Source organism: Chanodichthys erythropterus, chromosome 2 (genome assembly GCF_024489055.1).
Source record: "Chanodichthys erythropterus isolate Z2021 chromosome 2, ASM2448905v1, whole genome shotgun sequence".
NCBI lineage: Eukaryota > Metazoa > Chordata > Actinopteri > Cypriniformes > Xenocyprididae > Chanodichthys > Chanodichthys erythropterus.
In genome coordinates this window covers 19791848-19815140 of record NC_090222.1, presented here as the reverse complement: position 1 = coordinate 19815140, position 23293 = coordinate 19791848, and the positions used below count along the sequence as shown (strand labels likewise).

The following is a 23293-nucleotide window of genomic DNA, read 5'->3' as shown; positions in this document are numbered from 1 at the left end:
ATCTTCAGAACACAAATTAAGATATTTTAGTTGAAATCCGATGGCTCCGTGAGGCCTGCATAGAGAGCGATGGACATTTCCTCTCTCAAGATCCATTAATGTACTAAAACCATATTTAAATCAGTTTATGTGAGTACAGTGGCTCATTATTAATATTATAAAGCGACGAGAATATTTTTGGTGCGTCAAAAAAACAAAATAACAAATTATTTAGTGATGGCTGATTTCAAAACACTGCATTCAGATTGCGTGTCAAACCACAAAACTGCTGAAATCATTTGAATTTGGCGCTCCGAACAGAACATTCGACACGCTGATTCATAACGCTCCGAAGCTTCCTGAAGCAGTGTTTTGAAATCGGCCATCACTATAAATAGTTATTTTGGGGGGGGTTTGGTGCACCAAATATATTAATATTGATCCACTGAACTCACATGAACTGATTTAAATATGTTTTTAGTGCATTAATGGATCTTGTGAGAAGAAATGTCATTGCTCCCTATGGAGGTCTCTTCTGAATATTAAAAAAGGTCTTACGGGTGTGGAAAGACATGAGGGTGAGTAATAAATGACAGAATTTTCATTTTTGGGTGAACTAACCACAACACACACATCCAACTAATTGAGGTACATGTGCCACTGTGAAATTTAAAGGCTAAATTTAATTTGTTCATTTTAATTTAGGACCCTGGATCTGGCGTATTTCTTCAGGGCTGGAGAGAGCAAAGCACATTATAACCATTATGTTAAAACACTAGAATACTAGAACCTTAAAAGGCTCTGGAGCTGCTTCATATATACACCCTTTAGGGGTTCCCATCATGGGATCATTTTATGGACTTCACTTTAATTCATTTTTTATTTTAATTAAAACTGGAGTCAATGTTAATAATTTCAAAATACTTTAAAAACTTTTTTTAAGAATCATGGATAGTGAGCACTGTTTTAATAACTAATGACATGTGGAAAAAGTAACTTTAAAAGGAGTGATGTACTTGTGTGCAAATGTCTCTAAATTGGGTTCAGAGATAACATTATTTGTGTTAGACAGTCTGAAAGTTCTCACACCAAAGAACTCATTTCACAATCAACAACAGCCTACACAGTTGTCTAGAGGAGGTGTGACATATTGAGCTCGTGACAGAAAAACTGTATGCTAAAAGTCCCTGAGTACAAGAAGTCCCTCTGAGTGACAGTTCCTAGAGAATATGTACTGTAAATTACTTTTAAGCATGAGTGATATAAAAGGCAAATTTGTTGTAAAATCCGCTTGAATGTGAGTAAATATATAAAAGAGAATTGTGAAGCAGCATTTCTCCATTATGCACTGCCATAACGTCACTGAATAACAACTGTAGCAAGTTTTAAACTCTCAGATGGTCGTTTTAGAGGAAGTTAAAGAAAGGAGGAGCTGATGATGTTTAAAAAAAGAGTCGTGACCACATACTGTAGAGAACGACTGACAGAAAGGGATGATAAAATGGCTAAGTGTCATATGTGTCTGCTGGGATTGATCATTCTCTGTTCATTTTTCAAAGGTAAAGAAATCCATATTTCCTCTACAAAACATGCTATTACAATTCATTGTTTAATGGAATTAAACTGGGAAAGAGTTTGTTTGAACATCAGCTCTTTATTCTTGAAGCTATTAGCGTTGTGATCTCTGTTATAGTGTCAGTACATACTATTCTTTCTGAATGCACACACAGAAACATGCATATTTATTTTTATATTAAGAGTATGTTGGTGATTTGAACAAATCTACAATTTTTTTTCTTTTCTTTCTGATAAAACATTAGTTTATTCAGGCTAGCAGAGTAATTGCCTTAAGCAAAGGAAACAAAAAGAATGTTTTAATTCTTTTACTTTGTGTGCCAGTATGTTTATATGGTTTTATTTTATTCAATATATAGCATAATGATCACTCAGATGTGTTTTGTGTTTCAGGTACCAGTGGAGTGGATGAGAGTCATGTGTTCAGCAGTTCTGGTGAAAATGTCCATCTGCCCTGTAATAATGCTCTTTCTGGCTGCTCATCAACTACATGGATCTATACCAGACATTCTGCAGAGGCAGTTGAACTGATTGCTGGAGGGATAAAGAAGAATAATATAGAGAGATGTGAGAGACTGAGTCTGGGGTCTGACTGCTCTCTGAACATCAAGAAAGTCACACAAGAAGATTATGGGCTTTACTCCTGCCAACAATATGTGAATGGAAAACAACAAGGAACTGATTCACCTGTTTATCTGCATGTTCTTGGTAATTTTATGATTGCATGGTCAATTTAAAAAGACCTCATTCTTTTATTAAACTTATATGTGTAATGAAAAGAGTGAAGGCTGTAGTGTGATTTCTGTCTTATTTCCTGTTTCAGTCTCTTCATCATCCTCACAGACTGAGATCAGACCAGGCAGCTCTGTGACTCTCTCCTGTCAGTTGTATTATGATAGAGTCTCTTGTGATAGTTTGGTCCGTACTGAGGGACTTCAGCTGGTCTGGGTGAATCAGGCTGGTGTTAGTGTGATGACAGACTCCAGATATCAGATATTATTCTCCCCAACACGCTGTATCAGCAATCTGACACTCCGGAGTGAAAATTACAACAGAGATTTGAGATGTCTCATTAGGAAAAATGAACTGAAGACCTCAACCACAAAAAGTAACAAGAATTCAGGTGAGAAAACAATATTATAAACCAGTTTTAAAAGATCGTCATATAATGTCAAGGACTACCCTTATGAAAATCAACTGTTTTATTATAGTAAAAATATAGTTAATTTTTGTAATATAATCAGAAAAAAACAAGGGTTTAAAACAAAAAACAAAAGTTTTTCACCCTGAAAGTGAACTCAAAGCATCGCTTCCAACACTCAGTAATAAGAGCCCAACAAATTCTTCTGTACATAATTGAATTGAAACATAACAGCAAGAATTTGAAACTTTTATGTTATGTGATGATCAAGTAATCAAAATGGATAAATATGATCATATATTAAACAGCATGATGCATCTGAATTAACATTCATCCTGCACAGCTCAAGCTGATACAACAACAGTAATTCCAGTTCACACCAACACTGGAGGAAATACAAACACATCAGGATTTCTTGTACAAGGTACACAATGATGGTCAAGCAACATGACAATATATGATGTTATTTACAGATTAGCTTTGTCTATCATAAATACACAGAAAACAGAAAAAAATACTTTACCACAATACACTTGTGCATTTTCTTATTGGATATTTTTGCAGTAGGGGCATCAGTCATAGGACTGCAGTATTTTTTAATGTTTACTTTTCTGCAGTTTGTTTAGTTTATGGCAGTAGTTTTAAACTCAGTTCCTGGATGGCCCCTGTCCTGCAAAGTTTAATTCAACCTAATTAAACACCCTAATCGAGGTCTTAATAATTAGAAATGAAGATGAGTTTGAGCGGTTGGAGCTAAACTCTGTTTGAGACCTCTGCTTTATGGCAAAATTCCCAAAACATTTACTGTGAAAATTCAAAAATGTTGTTAGAACATAAAGCATAATATAAATGAATTATCCATGAAATAGAATAGAATACTATCGGACTGATTCCAGATCTAAACTTTCTGTAAAATTAACTTTGAGGAATAAAAACTGTCACAGAAATATTGAAAAGAATGGTGTTTTTATCACTGTATTTCTCTGTATATAGACATTGATGCATTTGCAGAATATGTTTAATACAATTACAAACCAGAATCCAGGGCAAGACGAGGCAAAAAATCAGGGAAAGCACTCATTACAGCTGGTACCCGTATTCACCCGTATATTACTGTTTCCTTATGTCCTCTCGTTTGACAATAGTGATTTCTGCTGTGGCTGCTGCATTAGCTGTTGTCCTTGTTGCTGTTTTCTGTGTAATCTATAAAAAAAGAGCTGGTAAGTGTATGAATAACAGAACTGGATTATGTGGATATTGAACTATGAACTTCTGAAATGTTTTCCTGCTGAGAACTCCTGTGAGACCAATCACAAAGAGTTATCGAGTGAAAATAGAAACTTTTTCCTCATCAATTTTAACACTGCAACAAACTTCTTGCCTTTTTTTATTTGAATGTTATTGCCATTGGAAACAATGTGTTTTGCATGTACGTACTCATATTAAATCACTTTTCATCACTTTTTTCAGATAAAAGAGGAACTGACAGCTCTGTGGTGAGTTTAGTAATCACAGTGGTTTAGACTGGATTACTGACTTTAAGGTCCAATGAAGTTTGTAATTTATGCAGTTCCTTATAACTATTTATCTCAGGTCAAAGATGTGAATGAACATAAAGGGACATACGAAACAATCAACATGTCCATTCCTTCTACACCAAACACCAATGTGAGTGAACAAAATGACTTAAAACTTAATTAAGTTTGAAGTTCATTCATTATATGTATATTTGTCTATTCTATAATAGATTAGTGTAGTGACGGATGTGTTTTTTCTGTATTAAACCTGATTTGCCATGTTTCCATTGATGTTTAGGAACAGACAGATGATGTGACCTATTCTGAGGTTACTTCTTCCAGTAAAAATCAAGTACAAAAGGATAATGTGAGTAGAAGACACCAAATTCACTTGTTCTTCCATCAGTGCCAATGAAAATCCTGTTCAGAGAAAATAACACCCTCCTTTGCTGTTGATATGTAGCTCTGAATTTGTAGATAAATGAAGTAATAATAGCTGTGGGTTCCACATTGATTGACAAAATCTGTGATGTTCTTTCAGGATCATTCTAATGACAGAGTGACTTACGCTACTATCAAAGGAGCAGAATGTGCAGCTCAGGATGGACTCTACGCCTCTGTGAAAAAGTAGAATAAAATACCCCTTCATATTATGAGCAGATAAGGAGTTTTCCCAAACTACTAAGAGAATTTGGGAGTATTCTATATTTGTATGTGAAGGAACAGAACTTTTATATTAATTTATATTATTAATATTTTGATAAATGTATTGTGAAAGGGTACAAAGACACAATTCAAAAGCAATACTGTAAAAATGTTTACCAAATTTTCAACCACGTGTATTAGAAGGGTAAAAATATTATTTGTATTATTATATTTGTATAATTCAAATTTATTTTGAATCTGTAGTCAGGGTCAGAAATTTTATCTTATTTGATTTGATTAAGTCTTCATAGAAATAAGACTAACCAACTCCAACTGGAAAAAAGGTTTATCAGTTGGTTTATCAGTATCTTCCTGGAGAAGAACACGGTAAAGATGGTACTCTTGCTTTTAGCATGTCTCTTATACATAAATATACCAGGTAGATAGTGTGAGTGTTAGGTCTGCTTAAGCATTTATTCAAATTATATTTTACTAAAATATTCTTAAATATGATATTGCAGTGTGCATATGAAATTTCAGGGGTTTTTAAAAACATACCGTGAGCAAAAAAATGTCAAAAATTAAAACAAAAGTTTTTGTGTCTTTGAGTAAAAACAGAAGATACTGAACTTGTTCTTGTTTGCTGGTAATGTTTAAAATGGGAATTTACATTTTAAATGAATGCTGTTATATTTTTTTCCAGAAAATATTTAAAACATCTTTAAAAACTAATCTGTAATCATCAGAATTTTACTAATACAAATATTTATCTCAGATATGTCAGATGCACCCTGGTAGTTTCTTGTGTCAAATAACCAAAAGTGTGTGGCAGTGCTTATTAAACCATTTTTATTTTTGCTTTACTTTGTTAAACTTTTACTTTGGGTTGTTTACATTTTTAATTATCTTTAATTTCTTGGTTGCAACTTCTTCTTATCTGTTCTCTTACTGTATTCAGGAATGTATTTAAATGTATATGTATGTGCCATATAAAGTACTTTGGAATCATTGTTTTAAAGGTGTTTGTTTGTTTGTTTATGGCAGCAGCAAGTCTATAGTTCTAAATTTTTAAAGGTGCCATAGAATGCTTTTTCACAAGATGTAATATAAGTCTAAGGTGTCCCCTGAATGTGTCTGTGAAGTTTCAGCTCAAAATACCCCATAGATTTTTTTTTTTATTCACTTTTTTAACAGCATATTTTGGGGCTTAATTAAAAATGCGCCAATTCAGCGCGTCTCCTTTAAATGCTCGCGCTCCCCGCCCCCAGGCTCGCAACTCTATATTATATTGCATAAAAAAAGTTCACACCGCTAATATAACCCTCAAAATGGATCTTTACAAAGTGTTCGTCATGCTGCCTATCGGATCATGTAAGTATAGTCTTTATTTGGATGTTTACATTTGATTCTGAATGAGTTTGATTGTGCTCCGTGGCTAACAGCTAACATTACACACTGTTGGAGAGATTTATAAAGAATGAAGTTGTGTTTATGAATTATACAGACTGCAAGTGTTTAAAAATGAAAATAACGACATGACTCTGATCTCCGTGAATACAGTAAGAAACGATGGTAAATTTAACCACATTTAACAGTACATTAGCAACATGTTAACGAAACATTTAGAAAGACAATTTACAAATATCACTAAAAATATCATGATATCATGGATCATGTCAGTTATTATTGCTCCATCTGCCATTTTTCGCTGTTTTCCTTGCTTGCTTACCTAGTCTGATGATTCAGCTGTGCACAGATCCAGATGTTAATACTAGCTTGTAAAAAGCGTTCACGTCCTCGTAGACCTCGTAAGCTCAGATTTTTCTGAAAGCTCCCACATGTACCACGTGGCCGCTGTACCACCTGACTGCTGTAGATTCATTTAGGCATTGATAGTGGTGCCATGGAAACGCATAATTCCCAGTCCAAGGATCAAAAGGACGCAAACAGCTCCAAATATAACATCATGTGTTGAAATCTCAAGATTCCGGTACATAGGTGACATGAACACAGCATGATGCCTTAAACATGGGCTGGCATATGCAAATATTGGGGTTGTACATATTAATGATCCCGACTGTTACGTAACAGTGTTATGTTGAGATTCGCCTGTTCTACAGAGGTCTTTTGCACAAATCAAATTTACATAAGAAGGAGGAAACAATGGTGTTTAAGACTCACTGTATGTCATTTCCATGTACAGGACTCTTAATTATTTAATTATGCCGAGGTAAATTAAATTTTCAATTCTAGGGCACCTTTAAGGTTGTGTGTTATGCTACATGTTATGCCTACTGTGTTATAATATAATATATATAATATAATGTGTTTTCAGAGCTGTGCCCTCACTGTTTCGAAACATGTGACTGCTGAGCATGGAAGTTTGACCACATTGTTCAACCCACATAGAGCAAAAACCATCTCTAAACCCAGTTAAAATCCTGTTGGTAGTTCCTCTTCTTTACTTTAGCAAGTTGCTTCATTTTATTGAATTCTATATTGATCTCAACTGTAGAAGCTGGTGAGAATCTGGACACTCATGCTAGTCTTTATGGGTTTACGCTTGTTGGTCTGTTGAATTAGCTCACATTACATGGACGTCATGGACAATATCAGATAAATTATTGAATGATCCCTGAATAAAAGAGTCTGTCTGAACCTGGGAAATTACAAGTAGAGGAGGAGATGATGTTAAATAGAAGAGAATACTAACAGAAACAGAAAATGGCTGATAAGTGTCTTATGTTTCTGCTCGGTCTGATAATTGTTTGCTCATTTCCCACAGGTAAACACATTATGCTCTATAAAACATCTATGAAAAAAAAAAAATTTAAGTATGCAAAAAAAGGATTTTGTATTAACATATGGAATAATTATTAACCAAATTTACTGTATTTCAGGCACCAGTGAAGCAGAAGTAACTCATGTGTTCAGCAGTTCTGGTGAAAATGTCCGTCTGCCCTGTAATAATGCTCTTTCTGGCTGCACATCAACTGGATGGAACTATGACAGGTTAACATATTTAGAGACAGTTGAACTGATTACCAGAGGGAAAATGAAGAATGACATAGAGAGACGTGAGAGACTGAGTCTGGGGTCTGACTGCTCTCTGAACATCGAGAAAGTCACACAAGAAGATTATGGAATTTACGTCTGCCAACAAAATGGTGGACAACACCAAGGATCTGATGGACATGTTTATCTGCATGTTCTTCATGGTAATTGTAGGATAATGCAAACTGTATTTAAAAAGTGCCAAACAGAGTGATAAACAGAGTGTTCAAGAATTGCAGAAATAAAAAGCATATATTTAACAATATATTGTTGAATTTGAGGCAATTACAATAAGGTTCAATTCATTAATGCAATAACATGACAATACTTTTACAGCATTTATTAATGTTAATTTCTACCTTCACTAATACATTTTTAACATTTCAAATTGTATAAATTAACAATATGAAAAAAGTTCACAATGAACACAATGAATAACACTTTTTATGGCATTATTTTGTTTAATTTTGTTTACTTTTTAAAATAAATTATTGTTCATTGTGAGTGCATGATAATTAACATTTTTTTAATCATGTCATATTTTTTTATGATGCCATATTTTTTAATAATTGTCATATTTTGGAGAATGATGTATCTGAACTAACACTCATCCTACACAGCTCAATCTGATACAGTGACACCAGTGATTCTGGTCCACACCACAAACTATGAGGATCCCTCGACTACAAACACACCAAAACTCCCTACACTCGGTAATCTCAGTGTTTACAGTGTCTCTTTTCTTCTCAAATATAACTGATTTCTCTCTGGGTATACAGTGGATTACAAACTTTGTGCAAACTATCTTATAACAAGTTTGTCAGTGTGCTTGAGATTTTAAATCTTTGAAATATTAAAATGATGCCTCAAGACAGAATATAACAATCTGTAGTCTGTGTAAATGAAAACTTAAATAATCATGTCTGTGGAGCTTTAAAAATAAGATTAAATACAATTTGTCAAAAGAGTGTTTCTTGCTTAATGTTGTGCCTGGACATTCAAATAATTCAAATGATTGATTCAATTCAGTTCATACACCAAAACACATTCTCTGAAAGAACCTCATTTCCAAATTCTCTAGTAATATGTAGGGTACAAAATAAACACAACTGACCCTGAATGTGTCTTTCCCTTAGTGATGGTTGTTATCATTCCTGCATTAGCCGTTCTCCTTCCTGCTGTTATGCTTTGGGTGATTCATACAAAAAAGGCTGGTAGGTTATTGTAATTCTTAATATTTAACAAACAGTTGAAACAATATAAGTTTAAACATGCACATCACTTTCGGGTTGTAGAATTGCTGAGGGATATCAGTGACTTAAAAAATCTTCTTTTATCTGATTTTTTTTTTAAGAAATTACATTTGAAAATATATTAAAATAGAAAACAGTTATTTTAAATTCTAAATATGTTTCCTGAATGTGCTATTTGTTGCTAAATATTTTTATTTTGTTATAATTTTTCAGATGACAAAGAAGAAGTTGTTGATTCTGATGTAAGTTTTATTTCTTATTTGGTAAGACCAATTCATGAAGGTAAATAATTATATACTCTAGCACTTGTATACAATAAAAAAAAAAAAAAAAATACAAGATGACGGTCATCTTTCACATGTACCATATTTGTTTATGTGTCTGTTGATGTTTAGCTGCTGACACATGTGACGTATTCTGGGATTCCTGCAGAAAACATGTCAAAGAGAGCAATGTGAGTAGATACTGCCACATCCATTCATCAGTGTCCACTGACGCTCCGAATCAGAGGAAATGACCCAAGATTCACCAAATAAAACAAAAATAAATAGACACAAAGAGATTTTATCACAACAAAATTTATTTTATTTTATAGAATAGAGAAATACATAAGTAACTCTCATGTTTTTTATTTCAAGATATTCTTTCTAGAATTTACCACATGGAAACAAACTCACTGGCTGGTGGAGAGAAGAGAATCAGGAAAAGTCAAAATGTTTGTGATCAATGCGTTTGTTTATGAATGCTGCCTTTAAGAATGAATCGCATTAAAGACTTGTCAATATCCTAATATCATCTCAGCTGTTTATTCTTGTATTATCTGACTACAATGGATTATTTGTGTCTTATTCTCAGAAGTGTTTGTCCTTTAGCTATATCCATATTTAGAGACATCTCTTGATGAGTCACAGGAACCCAGCAACCTCTGCACCAAACCCTTCATGATTTTACAGCCTACGACTCCACCTACACCGCAGCTCATGTCCGATTTAGAATTGATATATATATTCTCCAAAATTGTATGCTGTATGTCCTACACCTTCCCTATTCTACTTACAGAACGAACGCAGCACTAGTTACATTTTTTCTGTAAGTAAAATAGGGAAGGTGTAGGACAAACAGCGTAAACTTTTTGGAGAATACGGAAACGCAGTTTTGGCGGAAGCACTTACAAGGTGAACATTTGTTTATCTAAAGCATATACTTTTACAATTTTTTTTTCTTTTCGAAAATGACCCTTTGAAGCTTCACTTAAATTGTAATTTAGACCTTCAACTGTTTGGGCTCCATTGAAGTCCATTATAAGGAGAATAATACTAGAATGTTTACATCAAAAACCTTAATTTCTTTTCGACTGAAGAAAGAAAGACATGAACATCTTGGATGACATGGTTGGTGAGTAAATTATCAGGAAAATGTTATTTAAAAGTGAACTAATCCTTTAACTTTTGTTCCTCTTTTATAGATGTAGTTTTGATCAAGTTTTTTTTTTTTTTTTTTTTTTTTATTACTCTTGTATTTGTGATTGGCAGTGTATACTGTGTAAATATGCTTTTGTTGGTCAACAAGTTTATAAAAACAGACAAAATTGTACTTTTGTCTCAATTTCTCCAAAGACCAAAAATGTCATCCTGTGTTGTGATTCTTAGTATTCACATGGCTAAAAATAGCACTTATTGTGAGAAAATTTTGCATGAACACTAGCAGAGTGTGATGATTATTTTAGAGTATTTTTAAGAGTCATGGATAGTGAGCACCTTTTTAATAACTTAACTAGAATTTAATGGCATGTGGAAAAATATTAAAAGGAGTGACTTGAGTGCAAAAGTCTCTAAATTGGGTTCAGAGGTGATCATATTTGGGATAGACAGTCTGAAAGTTCTCACACTGAAGAACTCATTTCACAATCAACAACAGCCTACACAGTTCTCTAGAGGAGATGTGACATATTGAGCTTGTAACAGAAAAACTGTACACTAAAAGTTGTAATGACTGAGACGAATCAGTCACAATTATTTGTTAGTTAACCAGTAGTTTTAAGCTCACTCTGGGGTCTGGCTTCCATCCCCTGAGAAGTTCTTAGTGTTTTATTGCACCAAAGAATGTGGCTGCCGCATGGAGAGCAGAGAAGAGACACACAAAAACGTGCATTTTTCCTACATTACCCACACATAACACAGACTCTCTTGCATTAATGTATAGACAGACTGTTCTATAAATGAACATGCACATTCCCAGGAAATGGAATCCATTATTACCGTTGCTGTATTACAATCATTGTATTCACGTATGTATGTGTATGTTTTATGATACATTTAAGGTACAGTAACTTCAATAATGCCATGTTTAGTGTCTATGGGTTCGTATCGAAAAGATTTAAAAGCTTGTGTATGCAGTATGTCCATACGTAAAAGCCCTGACAGGGGGTGTGTTGTCACCCAGAAATACAACACCTTCATTGGCTACATCAACTTTAAGAGGTTGAACTTTGACCAGAGGTTAAAAGCTAGAGAACAATGCCACTCCCTCTCTTTCCTTGCTTCTGGGACCACTGAACAGATGTCTCCTTGCTGCAGGCCTCTTCAGGCCAAGGCCTGTAGGCCTAGGCTTGCTGGCCTCGGCCTACAAACCAGCTATGTGCTCAACATCCAACATAGAAAAGACTGGCAACAACTTCAGACAAAATCCTCAAGATCTTTCCTCAATCTGCAGATCCGACGCTCCTCAGCCTAAAAGAATAAGTTAGTTCAACTCAACTTTTCAAGGCAACCGACTGCACAGAATTTTTAAGTTGAAGATATCAAGTTATTTTTTTAAGTTTTGAAGAACTACAATTATTAAGTTGCGTCAGCTAAGTTTTTCAAGTTCTGACAGCTAAGTTTTTTATAAAAAAAGTTACTTCAAGTTACTGGAACTTTCAAGTCTGTAAAAGCTTACTATTTTGAGTTCAGATTACCATCCCTGTAATAACTTACTATTTTGAGTTTAAATTTTGATTGGTGGCTCCCATCATGCACTGCAACATGAAGCACTTTTGTTTTTTATTGTCACCACTGTTTAGGGTCATATGCTGATTCTTGATGTCTGTGTGTTTTTTTTTTTTTTGTTTTTTAAAAAAACCTTCAGATTATAAAAGCTCTGCTGGATCTCAAGTGGTAACCGATTTACTATAAGAAATAATATTACATCTATATCACCAGTTAATACTGGATGTCACCAATGAATCTGGCCATTTCACAATAAGAAAACACAACCATTATGACTGTGCTTCCCAAAGCATTGTAAATCTAAATTGATCAACTTTGGCTCACAGCACTTTTGGGAAACACAGCTCAGATCATAGTTTCTCTGGCCATAACAAATGTGCTCTACAAACACAAAGTTGGAGCAGCCAGAGATAAATTAATATTAATAAATAGAGTCAAGAGCCCAACTAAAGGAAATGCTTTTCACCATCATCGTGACTTCAAACTAAACTTTCATTAAAACATTAACATCTAAACATCTGTTAATTCTCAATAAGAGCTTTTGTTGATGTATGACAGAAATCAAATCAATCTGGTTAATAATAAGTGTAATAATGTTTAATGGCTGTAAGTCAGTTGTAGTTGTTGTGTCTCTCTCTTTTTCTCTTGTTGTTTCTTCAGTGATTCTGCTTATTATCATCAGGTGTCTCCACTAATTGTCAATCATCACTCAATCATCAATCAATTATCTCATTAACTTTAACACTGCTTCAGTGTTACTTTTTAACACCCGGCAAGATGGACTCATATGTACACTTTGGGTGTTAATTTAACACTGGGGATTTTGCTTTGTGGGTGTCAACTACAACTTCAAAATAAAATCAACTCAATTTATTAAATAAGATGAACTTTTCCTCAGAAACGTCTGAAAGTGAGTTCAAGTGGCTTACAACAGATAGTTCAAGTTCCAACTAGCAATTTTATTGTCAGTGAATGCAAAAATCTTTTTTTTGAGTTGTCGTTTTTACAGTGTAAAGACATCTTGCAAGTATCATATATTTGAACACTAAACAGCGATTTAGTATTGATTTGTTATACCCTTGCTATTGCTGAAGAAACTGATGATTCCGTTCCAGATTGTCTTTGACTTTTTCCTATAGCTCTAGTAACAGTACCTCTTCCGGTTTGACTCTATCATTACTCATTCTGACCTACGTATGTGTGTGACCCTTGTGTATGTTATGTTATGTGTTTGTTAGTTTAGTTATGTGTTTGTGAGTTAGGTAATAAAGACTGTGCACAATACCTGTTTGGTTCTGACTACTCCATCTGCTAATAAATTGATCCTGACTATGCTCTGAGTAGTACGGTACAATAGGAATGTTATTTTTCCATAACCTGGAAATGAGCATTTCTTATTTCTTAGAATTAATAAACAATCAACACTGAGTGTTCAATGGACAACAGGTTAATTGATTGTAATATTAAGCTTAATGTAGCTATATCCAGTTAATCTGATTAACAGATTTACATATTCATAATTAATCATAATTAATAATCATATTGAGTTATGAATAATTATTAACATTTCCCCTTTGAGTTAATTCATTTCAAAGTCCCTGAGTACAAGAAGTCCCTTTGAGTGACAGGTCCTAGAGAATATGTACTGTAAATTACTTTTAAGCATGAGTGAAAAGGCAAATTTGTTGTAAAATCCACTTGAATTTGAGTAAATTCAATTGAGTAAATTCAAATTGAATAACAACTGTAGCAAGTTTTAAACTCTCAGATGGTCGTGTTAGAGGAAGTTAAAGAAAGGAGGAGCTGATGATGTTTTAAAAGAGAGTCGTGACCACATAATGTAGAGAAGGACAGACAGAAAGGGATGATAAAATGGTTAAGTGTCATATGTGTCTGCTGGGACTGATCATTCTCTGTCCATTTTTCAAAGGTAAAGAAATCCATATTTCCTGTACAAGACTATTATATTATAGTATTATATCATATATTATAACATGCTATTACAGTTCCTTGTTTAGTGGAATTAAACTTGTAAAGAGTTTGTTTGAACATCAGCTCTTTATTCTTGAAGCTATTCATGTTGTGATCTCTGAGTTGTGTACATACTCCCCCAGTTTCACAGACAAGGCTTAAGCTATACTCCAAGACTAAAATACAATGTTTGAGCTGTTTTAACTGCAAGTAGTTTGTACTGACATATCTTAAAATATGACCAATGGCAATGAGCCATTGTTTTGTATCAAGATGCACATCAGTATTTTTTTTTCTAGGGTATGTTTATAAAAGCTATAAATATCCTATTTGAACTAAGGCCAAATCCTGGCTTAGTCTAAGCCCTGTCTGTGAAACCGGACTACTGTATCTCGCACTGGACACAGTGGTGCACGCTGAGACATGATGCATTTTTATTTTCATATTAAGATCATGTTGGTGATTTTAACAAATCTACAAATGTTTTCTCTGATAAAACACTGGTTTATACTGGCTAGCAGAGTGATTAAAAAAATGTTTTACTTCATGTACCATTGTTCATGTGGTTTTATTTTATACAATATAATGATCAGTGATCAGCATAATGATCACTCAGATGTATGTGTTTCAGGCACCAGTGGAGTGGATGAGAGTCATGTGTTCAGCAGTTCTGGTGAAAATGTCCGTCTGCCCTGTAATAATGCTCTTTCTGGCTGCACATCAACTACATGGATCTATACCAGACATTCTGCAGAGGCAGTTGAACTGATTGCTGGAGGGATAAAGAAGAATAATATAGAGAGACATGAGAGACTGAGTCTGGGGTCTGACTGCTCTCTGAACATCAAGAAAGTCACACAAGAAGATTATGGGCTTTACTCCTGCCAACAATATGTGAATGGAAAACAACAAGGAACTGATTCACCTGTTTATCTGCATGTTCTTGGTAATTTTATGATTGCATATAATTTAAAAAGACCACATTCTTCCATTAAACTTATATGTGTAATGAAAAGAGTGAAGGCTGTAGTGTGATTTCTGTCTTATTTTCTGTTTCAGTCTCTTCATCATCCTCACAGACTGAGATCAGACCAGGCAGCTCTGTGACTCTCTCCTGTCAGTTGTATTATGATGGAGTCTCTTGTGATAGTTTGGTCCGTTCTGAGGGACTTCAGCTGGTCTGGGTGAATCAGGCTGGTGTTAATGTGATGACAGACTCCAGATATCAGATATCATTCTCCTCAACACACTGTATCAGCAATCTGACACTCCAGAATGAAGATTACAATAGAGATTTGAGATGTCTCATTAGGAAAAATGAACTGAAGACCTCAACCACAAAAATTAACAAGAATTCAGGTGAGAAAACAATATTATAAACCAGTTTTAGTAGGCCCTCATAGAAATAGAAATAGAAATAATGTCAGAAATATTGTTAAATTTGAGGGAATTCTTTACAATAAGGTTCAATTCTTTAATGCAATAACATGACAATACTTTTACAGCATTTATTAATGTTAATGTTAATTTTTACCTTCACTAATACATTTTTAACATTTAAAACTGAATAAATTAACAACATATTATGAAAAAAAGTAACAATGAACAATGATGTATTATAAAAATAGCTTATATAAAAAGAATAATTTATTTTAAAAAGTAAACAAAAAAATACTATAAAAATTTTATAGATTTTGTATATTTAACTTTTTTTTTTTTTAAATAATTGTCATATTTTGGAGAATGATGTATCTGAACTAACACTCATCCTACACAGCTCAATCTGATACAGTGACACCAGTGATTCTGGTCCACACCAAAAACTATGAGGATCCCTCGACTACAAACACACCAAAACTCCCTACACTCGGTAATCTCAGTGTTTACAGTGTCTCTTTTCTTCTCAAATATAACTGATTTCTCTCTGGGTATACAGTGGATTACAAACTTTCTTATAACAAGTGTTGTCAGTGTGCTTGAGACTTTAAATCTTTGAATTTTGAGACACAATATGTCAATCTGTAGTCTGTGTTAATGAAAACTTAAATAATCATGTCTGTGGAGCTTTAAAATAAGATTAAATACAATTTGTCAAAAGGGTGTTTCAAGCTTAATGTTGTGTTCAGACATTCAAATAATTCAAATTATTGTTTTAATTCAGTTCATACACCAAAACACATTCCATACTCTGAAAGAACCTCATTTCCAAATGCTCTAGTACTATGTAGGGTACAAAATAACAAGGTGAATTAAACACAACTGACCCTGAATGTGTCTTTCTGTAGTATTTCCCTTAGTGATGGTTGTTATCATTCCTGCATTAGCCGTTCTCCTTCCTGCTGTTATGCTTTGGGTGATTCATACAAAAAAGGCTGGTAGGTTATTGTAGTTCCTAATATTTTATAACAAACAGTTGAAACAATATAAGCTTAAACGTCACTTTCAGGTTGTAGAATTGCTGTGAAGGGATATCAGTGACTTAAAGGTGCCCTAGAATTGAATTTATATTGGCATAGTTAAATAACAAGAGTTCAGTACATGGAAAAGTCATACGCTGAGTTTCAAACTCCATTGTTTCCTCCTTCTTATATAAATCTCATTTGTTTAAAAGACCTCTGAAGAACAGACGAATCTCAATATAACACCGACTGTTACGTAACAGTCAGGGTGTACGCCCCCAATATTTGCATATGCCAGCCCATGATCGAGGCATTACACAAGAGCAGTTAGTATTACACAAGGGCAGAACTTCTGGATGTGCACTGCTGATCAGACTAGGTAAGCAAGCAAGGAAAACAGTGAAAAATGGCAGATGGAGCAATAATAACTGACATGATCCATGATATTGTGATATTTTAAGTTATATTTGTAAATTGGCTTTCTAAATGTTTCGTTAGCATGTTGCTAATGTACTGTTAAATGTGGTTAAAGTTACCATCGTTTCTTACTGTATTCACGGAGACAAGAGCCGTCGTTATTTTCATTATCAAACACTTGCTGTCACGATCACGTCTGTTCCTGAACTGCACTCACTTCACAATCACTCCACACTAATCACCACACCCAGCTGCCACTCATTACCAGGGCTATAAAGGACTGTCACACACACCACCTCACCGCGAAGTCTTGATTTCCCAGTGTGTCATTTCTGAGCGTTTCTTTGTTTCCTGTCTGCCCGTGTTTGATCTTGCCTGTTCCTGTTTATTGACCCGTTGCTGCCTGTCCTGACTCTTGCCTTGTATACTGTTCTGTGAATGTTATCCGCCTGCCTCGATCTACTGCCTGTACTCTGACTACGACTCTGCCTGTTCCTTACTGTTCCTGTTCGACCCAGCCTGTACGACTATGCTCACTGTAAATAAAAGCTTGCAAATGGATCTCTGCCTCAGTCCCGCTTCGTTATACTTGCAGTCTATATAATGCATAAACACAACTTCATTCTTTATAAATCTCTCCAACAGTGTAGCATTAGCCGTTAGCCACAGAGCATAGCCTCAAACTCATTCAATATCAAATGTAAACATCCAAATAAATACTATACTCACATAATCCGACGCATGCACTCAGTATGCAAGACGAACACTTGTAAAGATCCATTTTGAGGGTTATATTAGCTGTGTAAACTTTGTTTATGCACTGTTTAAGGCAAGCGCGAGCTTTGGGGGCGGAGAGCACGATATTTAAAGGGGCCACAACCTGAAATCGGCTCGTTTCTAATTATGCCCCAAAATAGGCAGTTAAAAAATTAATTTAAAAAAATCTATGGGGTATTTTGAGCTGAAACTTCACAGACACGTTCAGGGGACACCTTAGACTTATATTACATCTTTTAAAAAAAAGTTCTAGGGCACCTTTAAAAAGTTATATATACAGAAAATATACAGTTATTTTAAATTCTAAAAATATGTCCCAATATCCCTGTTTACTGTATCTTTGATCAAATAAATGCAGCCTTGGTGAGCCCAAGAGACTTAAAAAAAGGGGTACATGATGAAATGATGGCTAAATTAAATGTTTTATAGAGAATACAATTCTAAATAAAAAGTCACTTCATGACAACAGGAGTAAAAGTGAACTCAACAGTTTTAAGTTATAGCATTGATCAAGAAATGTGGATGTGCTATTTGTTGTCCAATATTTTTATTATGTGACATTTTTCAGATAGCAAAGAAGAAGTTGTTGATTCTGATGTAAGTTTTATTTTTTATTTGGTAAGACCAATTCATGAAGGTAAATAATTATATACTCTAGCACTTGTATACAATAAAAAAACAAGATAACAGTCATTTTTCACATGTACCATATTTGTTTATGTGTCTGTTGATGTTTAGCTGCTGACACATGTGACGTATTCTGGGATTCCTGCAGAAAACATGTCAAAGAGAGCAATGTGAGTAGATACTGCCACATCCATTCATCAGTGTCCACTGACGCTCCGAATCAGAGGAAATGACCCAAGATTCACCAAATAAAACGTCTCGGTTACGTATGTAACCCTCGTTCCCTGAAGGAGGGAACGGAGACGTACGTCAGTAGTGACCGACGAATTGGGATATCGCTAGAGAGCCCCTATCAGCTTCGAGAGAACTAAAACAAGCCAATGGAATTGGCGTGCGATATTTGCATAATGCGCACCTCCCCTAACAGGTGGATATAAAAAGGGGGGCAGATGCAATCGCACTCTGTTTTTCGCTGAGGAGACAACCGGTGTCCGCACTGCAGCGAGGGTACAGAAACTGTGGCGACGGGACGTACGTCTCCGTTCCCTCCTTCAGGGAACGAGGGTTACATACGTAACCGAGACGTTCCCCTTTCAGTCGGTCACGTTCGACGTACGTCAGTAGTGACCGACGAATTGGGATCCCAACTAAAACGCCACAGTTACGAAACCCCTTCCAGTGCCCAGCGCAGGCTCTAGCCGCCCGTCGCACCAAGGGGACGGAGAAGGGGGCGAGCTTACGCCGGGAAGTCTACTGCTGTTCCGATATACCCACTAAGTAAACTAGACTACACTGGGGAAGCGAACCCGTAAGGAACGCTGCGGAACCACTACCTACCCAGAGGGGAAGGAATTTACATGGAAAACATATGGACTGGCCCGCAGGGCAGAACGCATATGAGTCCCTGGGATGGCTCCACCTGAGTAGGGGGAGACTCATCTGACAGGAGAAAGCAGAAAGCTCTGCTAAGGGAAAGACACGGGCTCACCGTAGGGAGTAACCGTGGACAATACACATATGGAATCACTCACGTAGAGGGATTGCAACATATGGAACCCAACCAACAGACAACATCGAAGATGGATGTTGGTCTGGCATCAGACACTCCGCAATGCCCGAGCCGAAGGTGGAAGTGGAGGAACTCGACAGGGTTCACCGAACGGGGAACACGACTGGAGTCAACAGATGCACATATCCTGCCCAGGGGGCGGGAGTGGCATTGCAAGCCGACACGAGCACAGGTTCAACGCGTCTACCGGCTGGTGGAAGCGAGTACACGGGAAGAACCAGCTTATACGTAAGCTAAAAACCCTAGCAAACGTGTTGGGTGTCGCCCAGCCCACAGCTCTACAATCTGTCAGCGAGGCGCCATGAGCCAGCGCCCAGGAAGAGGCCACTCAGGTGGAGTGGGCTCTCAACCCGAACGGGCAAGGCACGCCCTGGGAACATAAGCCAGGGCGATGGCATCCACTAACCAGTGGGCCATCCTCTGCTTGGAGACAGCCTTTCCCTTCTGCTGGTCTCTGTAACAGACAAAGAGCTGATCTGAGGTCCTAAGCTTCAAGTTCTATCCACGTAAACACGCAGGGCGTGAACTGGAAAGAGCGAAGCTAGGGCTGGGTCTGCCTCCTCCGAAGGCAGCGCTTGCAGGTTCACTACCTGATCTCTGAAGGGAGTGGTAGGAACCTTGGGCACATATCCAGGCCGGGGTCTCAGGAAGACGTGAGAATCCCCAGGCCCAAATTCCAGGCACGATTCGTCGACCGAAAATGCGTGCAGGTCCCCTACCCTCTTAACATGAGGCCAATACAACCAGGAGGACGGTCTAAGAGACAGTACTTTTAACTCGATTAATTGCAAAGGCTCAAGGGATGACGCCGAAGTTAGCTAAGAACTAAGGTGAGATCCCTAGAGGGTAAGGAGGGTGGGCAAGGAGGAATCAGTCCCCTCGCCCCCTCAGGAACCTGATGGTCAGACCGTGTTTCCCCAGGACTTGCCATCAACTGCATGGAGATGTGCAGCGAAGCGGCAACATACACCTTGAGGGTGGAGGGAGACAGCCTTCGCTCCAAGCCCTCTTGCAGGAAGGAAAGCACAGATCTGACCGAGCATGATCGGGGGTCCTCTCGTCTTGCGAGAGGAGCACCATTCAACGAATAGGTTCGACTTCAACGCATAGAGGCTCCTCGTGAAGGAGCTCTAGCGGAAGTGATGGTGTCTACGACCGCCTGCGGGAGATCACCCAGAACCTCCGCATCCCGTCCAGGGACCACACGTGGAGGTTCCACAGGTCGGGACGCGGGTGCCATAGGAAGCCCCATCTCTGAGTCAGGAGGTCCTTCCTCAGAGGAATCGGCCAAGGAGGGGCTGTCGTGAGGAGCATTAGGTCCGAAACCCGGGTCCGAGTGACCAATATGGAGCCACTAACAAGACCTGCTCCTCATCCTCCCTGACCTAGCACAGGAGCTGTGCGAGAAGGCTCACTGGGGGAAAACGCATATTGCGTAGGCCCCGGGGCCAGCTGAGTGCCAGGGTATCCGTGCCGAGCGACTCGCCGGTCAGGGAAAACCACTGGCCGAGGGCAGTTCCTGGGGAGGCAACAGGACTACCTGGGCCTCGCCGAAGTAGTGCCAGATCAGCTGGACCGCCTGGGGATGGAGCCGCCACTTGCCCGCAAGTGGAGGCTGCCGTAAGAGCTCGTAGGCTGCACGGTTAAGCACACCTGGGACATGAGTGGCCTGAAGCGACCTCAGATGCTTCTGACTCCATAGCAAGAGATGGCAGGCGAGTTGCGATATGCGACGGGAGCGTAGACCAGCCTGATGGTTGATGTACGCAACGGCCGCCGTGCTTGTCCGAGCGGACCAGTACATGCTTGTCTGACAGCAGCTCCTTGAAGCGGCCCAGTGCAAGACATACTGCTAGCAACTCGAGGCAATTGATATGCCAATGCAGTCGAGGCCCCGTCCAAGACCCGAACCGCATGCCCGTTGTACATGGCCCCCCATCCGGTGGTAGAGGCATCTGTGTGGACCACAGCGTCCAAGGGGTACTCCCGCCCGCAGGAACAAAGGGTCCGACCACCGGATGAGGGTAGGGCGGCAGCTCCGTGTCACGAGGACACTGAGCGTGCTGCGCTGCCATGGCCATCTCGGGACCCAGTCGCGGAGCCGGTGTTGAAGCGGCCTCATATGGAGCAACCTGAGCGGCGAAACGCGGCTGCAGATGCCACATGCCCCAGGAGCCTCTGAAGTCTTTCAGTGGGGCCGCCATCCTGCGCTTGAGCGAACTCAGGCAGTTCAACACCGACTGGACGCGCTCCTCAGAGAGGCGCACAATCCAGGCGACCGAGTCTAGCTCGAGACTGAGAAAAGAGATCCTCTGCCCGGGGGCGAGTTTGCTCTTGTCCCAGCTGACCCAAAGACCCAACAGGCTGAGGTGAGCTAAACCATCTCCCTGTGTACGCACAACTGCTTCGCGAGCTGGCCAGGAACAACCAGTCGTCGAGGCAGTCGAGAATGCGAACGCCCTGTTCCTTGAGGGGAACAATGGCCACCTCCGCAACCGTGTAAGGCGTGGAGCGACAGGGCCAGCCCGAAGGGTAGGAGTTTGTACTGACATGCTCGACCCGAGCGCAGAATCGAGACATGAAAGTATGCATCTTTCAGGTCGAATGCTGCAAACCAAACCCCGGGACGGACGCACTCGAAAATGCGCTTCTGCATGAGCACCTTAAACGGCAGCCTGAAGGTACCGGTTCAAGACGCGCAGATCCAGGATTGGCCATAGCCCACCGCCCTTTAGGGTACAATGAAGTAGGGCTGAACCTGACTTCAAATCGGCTGGAGGGACCGGCTCGATTGTATCCCTCGCCAGGAGGACAGCAATCTCCACTCGGAGAACAGGTGCAATGTCCAACGACACCTAAGTGAAGTGGACACCCCTGGACGCCGGAGGACACCGGGCGAAATGAATCGCATAGCCGAGTCTGATAGTACGCATGAGCCAGCGGAACGGGCTGGGGGCACTAACCAGGCCTCCAGACACCGAGCCAGCAGAACCAAACGCACCATAGACGTACCGGGGGTGGGGCAGCGAACCAGAGTACGGGGACCCGACTCGGGCGGCGTGGTAGCGGCCCAGAGTGTGATCAGACTCTGCGAGGTAGCAGTGCGTATGGGAGACGGCACACGGGGCGCGGCCTGCACCAACACACTGACACCTGCTGGCGAGGTGAGAGGGGGCTGGGAGTAGCAACGCGGGGCGCTGCACATCGCCAGCCACACTCTTGGGACGTAGAGGATTGGAAAACAGTTCTTAGTGGGTACCGCTGGACTCCGGAGAGCCAGCGGCGGAACAGACCAATTCTCCACCCGGCCCTCCTCCGGGGAGAAAGAACCGTTTACGTCAGCTCCAGGTCGCCATATCTCCAGGACCGTCTCCCGCTAGTCAGGTGACTGCGGGTTGAGCGGGCTGGGTTCAAGGCCAGTTTGTGAGATGAGCGCATCGAGAAAGCACACTTTGACGACGGCACATCCCAGCAAGACTCGCCAGGGGTGTTTCTGGACCACCATGGTGGACATTGTCTGGCCAGGGGCCTGCGCTTTGATTTGCATCCTGCGTAGCTCAACCCCGACTCAGAACTACCCACATGCAATGAGTGCTTTGACCTACTGCAGACTTGCCAGGGGCCAAGACTCATGCAGGGCAGAGGTGGTGTTCCCGTAGCACTGCCACCCCACCCTAGGGGGTAGTGAGAGAAAAAACTTGTAGTGCAGATTATGACCCTCTTGGCGTTCCATATTAACGCCAAAAAAGGCCACAAACTGCCAAGTTTTTTCATGCACATCCGGGCTAAGCCAGGGGCGCGGCAAGGCGAGTACGCGTCGCACGACACCCCCGGGGGCCCGGGAAAGCATGGTTGCCAAGTCTGAATCCGATTCGGCATGAG

General features: G+C 39.1%; 2 protein-coding genes across 4 annotated transcripts; both read left to right on the top strand.

Moving 5' to 3' along the window:
• Positions 1-1305: 1305 nt before the first annotated feature.
• On the top strand, positions 1306-5856 carry LOC137026187 (uncharacterized). Of its 3 annotated transcripts, XM_067393449.1 has the most exons (9): positions 1306-1538; positions 1948-2262; positions 2378-2677; positions 3039-3119; positions 3841-3915; positions 4166-4191; positions 4289-4363; positions 4511-4579; positions 4754-5856. In XM_067393449.1, exons 1-9 carry the CDS (start codon positions 1415-1417, stop codon positions 4841-4843), a joined length of 1155 nt encoding a protein of 384 aa, XP_067249550.1. In that variant the 5' UTR covers positions 1306-1414; the 3' UTR covers positions 4844-5856. The 3 variants fall into 3 exon arrangements, with proteins under 3 accessions (XP_067249550.1, XP_067249556.1, XP_067249564.1); XM_067393455.1 differs by lacking the exon at positions 3841-3915; XM_067393463.1 differs by lacking the exons at positions 3039-3119; positions 3841-3915.
• Positions 5857-14017: 8161 nt separating this feature from the next.
• Positions 14018-18575, top strand: LOC137029247 (uncharacterized). The gene is made up of 4 exons (XM_067398820.1): positions 14018-14081; positions 14754-15068; positions 15182-15481; positions 18454-18575. Exons 1-4 carry the CDS (start codon positions 14024-14026, stop codon positions 18573-18575), a joined length of 795 nt encoding a protein of 264 aa, XP_067254921.1. The 5' UTR covers positions 14018-14023.
• The last annotated feature ends 4718 nt before the right edge of the window (positions 18576-23293 follow it).

Bases quoted from the DNA above. Each gene is read 5' to 3' on its own strand.
- LOC137026187 (XM_067393449.1), top strand. From the start codon at position 1,415: ATGATGTTTAAAAAAAGAGTCGTGACCACATACTGTAGAGAACGACTG. The intron at 1,539-1,947 runs GTAAAGAAATCC...TTTGTGTTTCAG, and splicing joins TCTCTGTTCATTTTTCAAAG to GTACCAGTGGAGTGGATGAG. The intron at 2,263-2,377 runs GTAATTTTATGA...TTCCTGTTTCAG, and splicing joins TGTTTATCTGCATGTTCTTG to TCTCTTCATCATCCTCACAG.
- LOC137029247 (XM_067398820.1), top strand. From the start codon at position 14,024: ATGGTTAAGTGTCATATGTGTCTGCTGGGACTGATCATTCTCTGTCCA. The intron at 14,082-14,753 runs GTAAAGAAATCC...TATGTGTTTCAG, and splicing joins TCTCTGTCCATTTTTCAAAG to GCACCAGTGGAGTGGATGAG. The intron at 15,482-18,453 runs GTGAGAAAACAA...GTTGATGTTTAG, and splicing joins AAAAATTAACAAGAATTCAG to CTGCTGACACATGTGACGTA.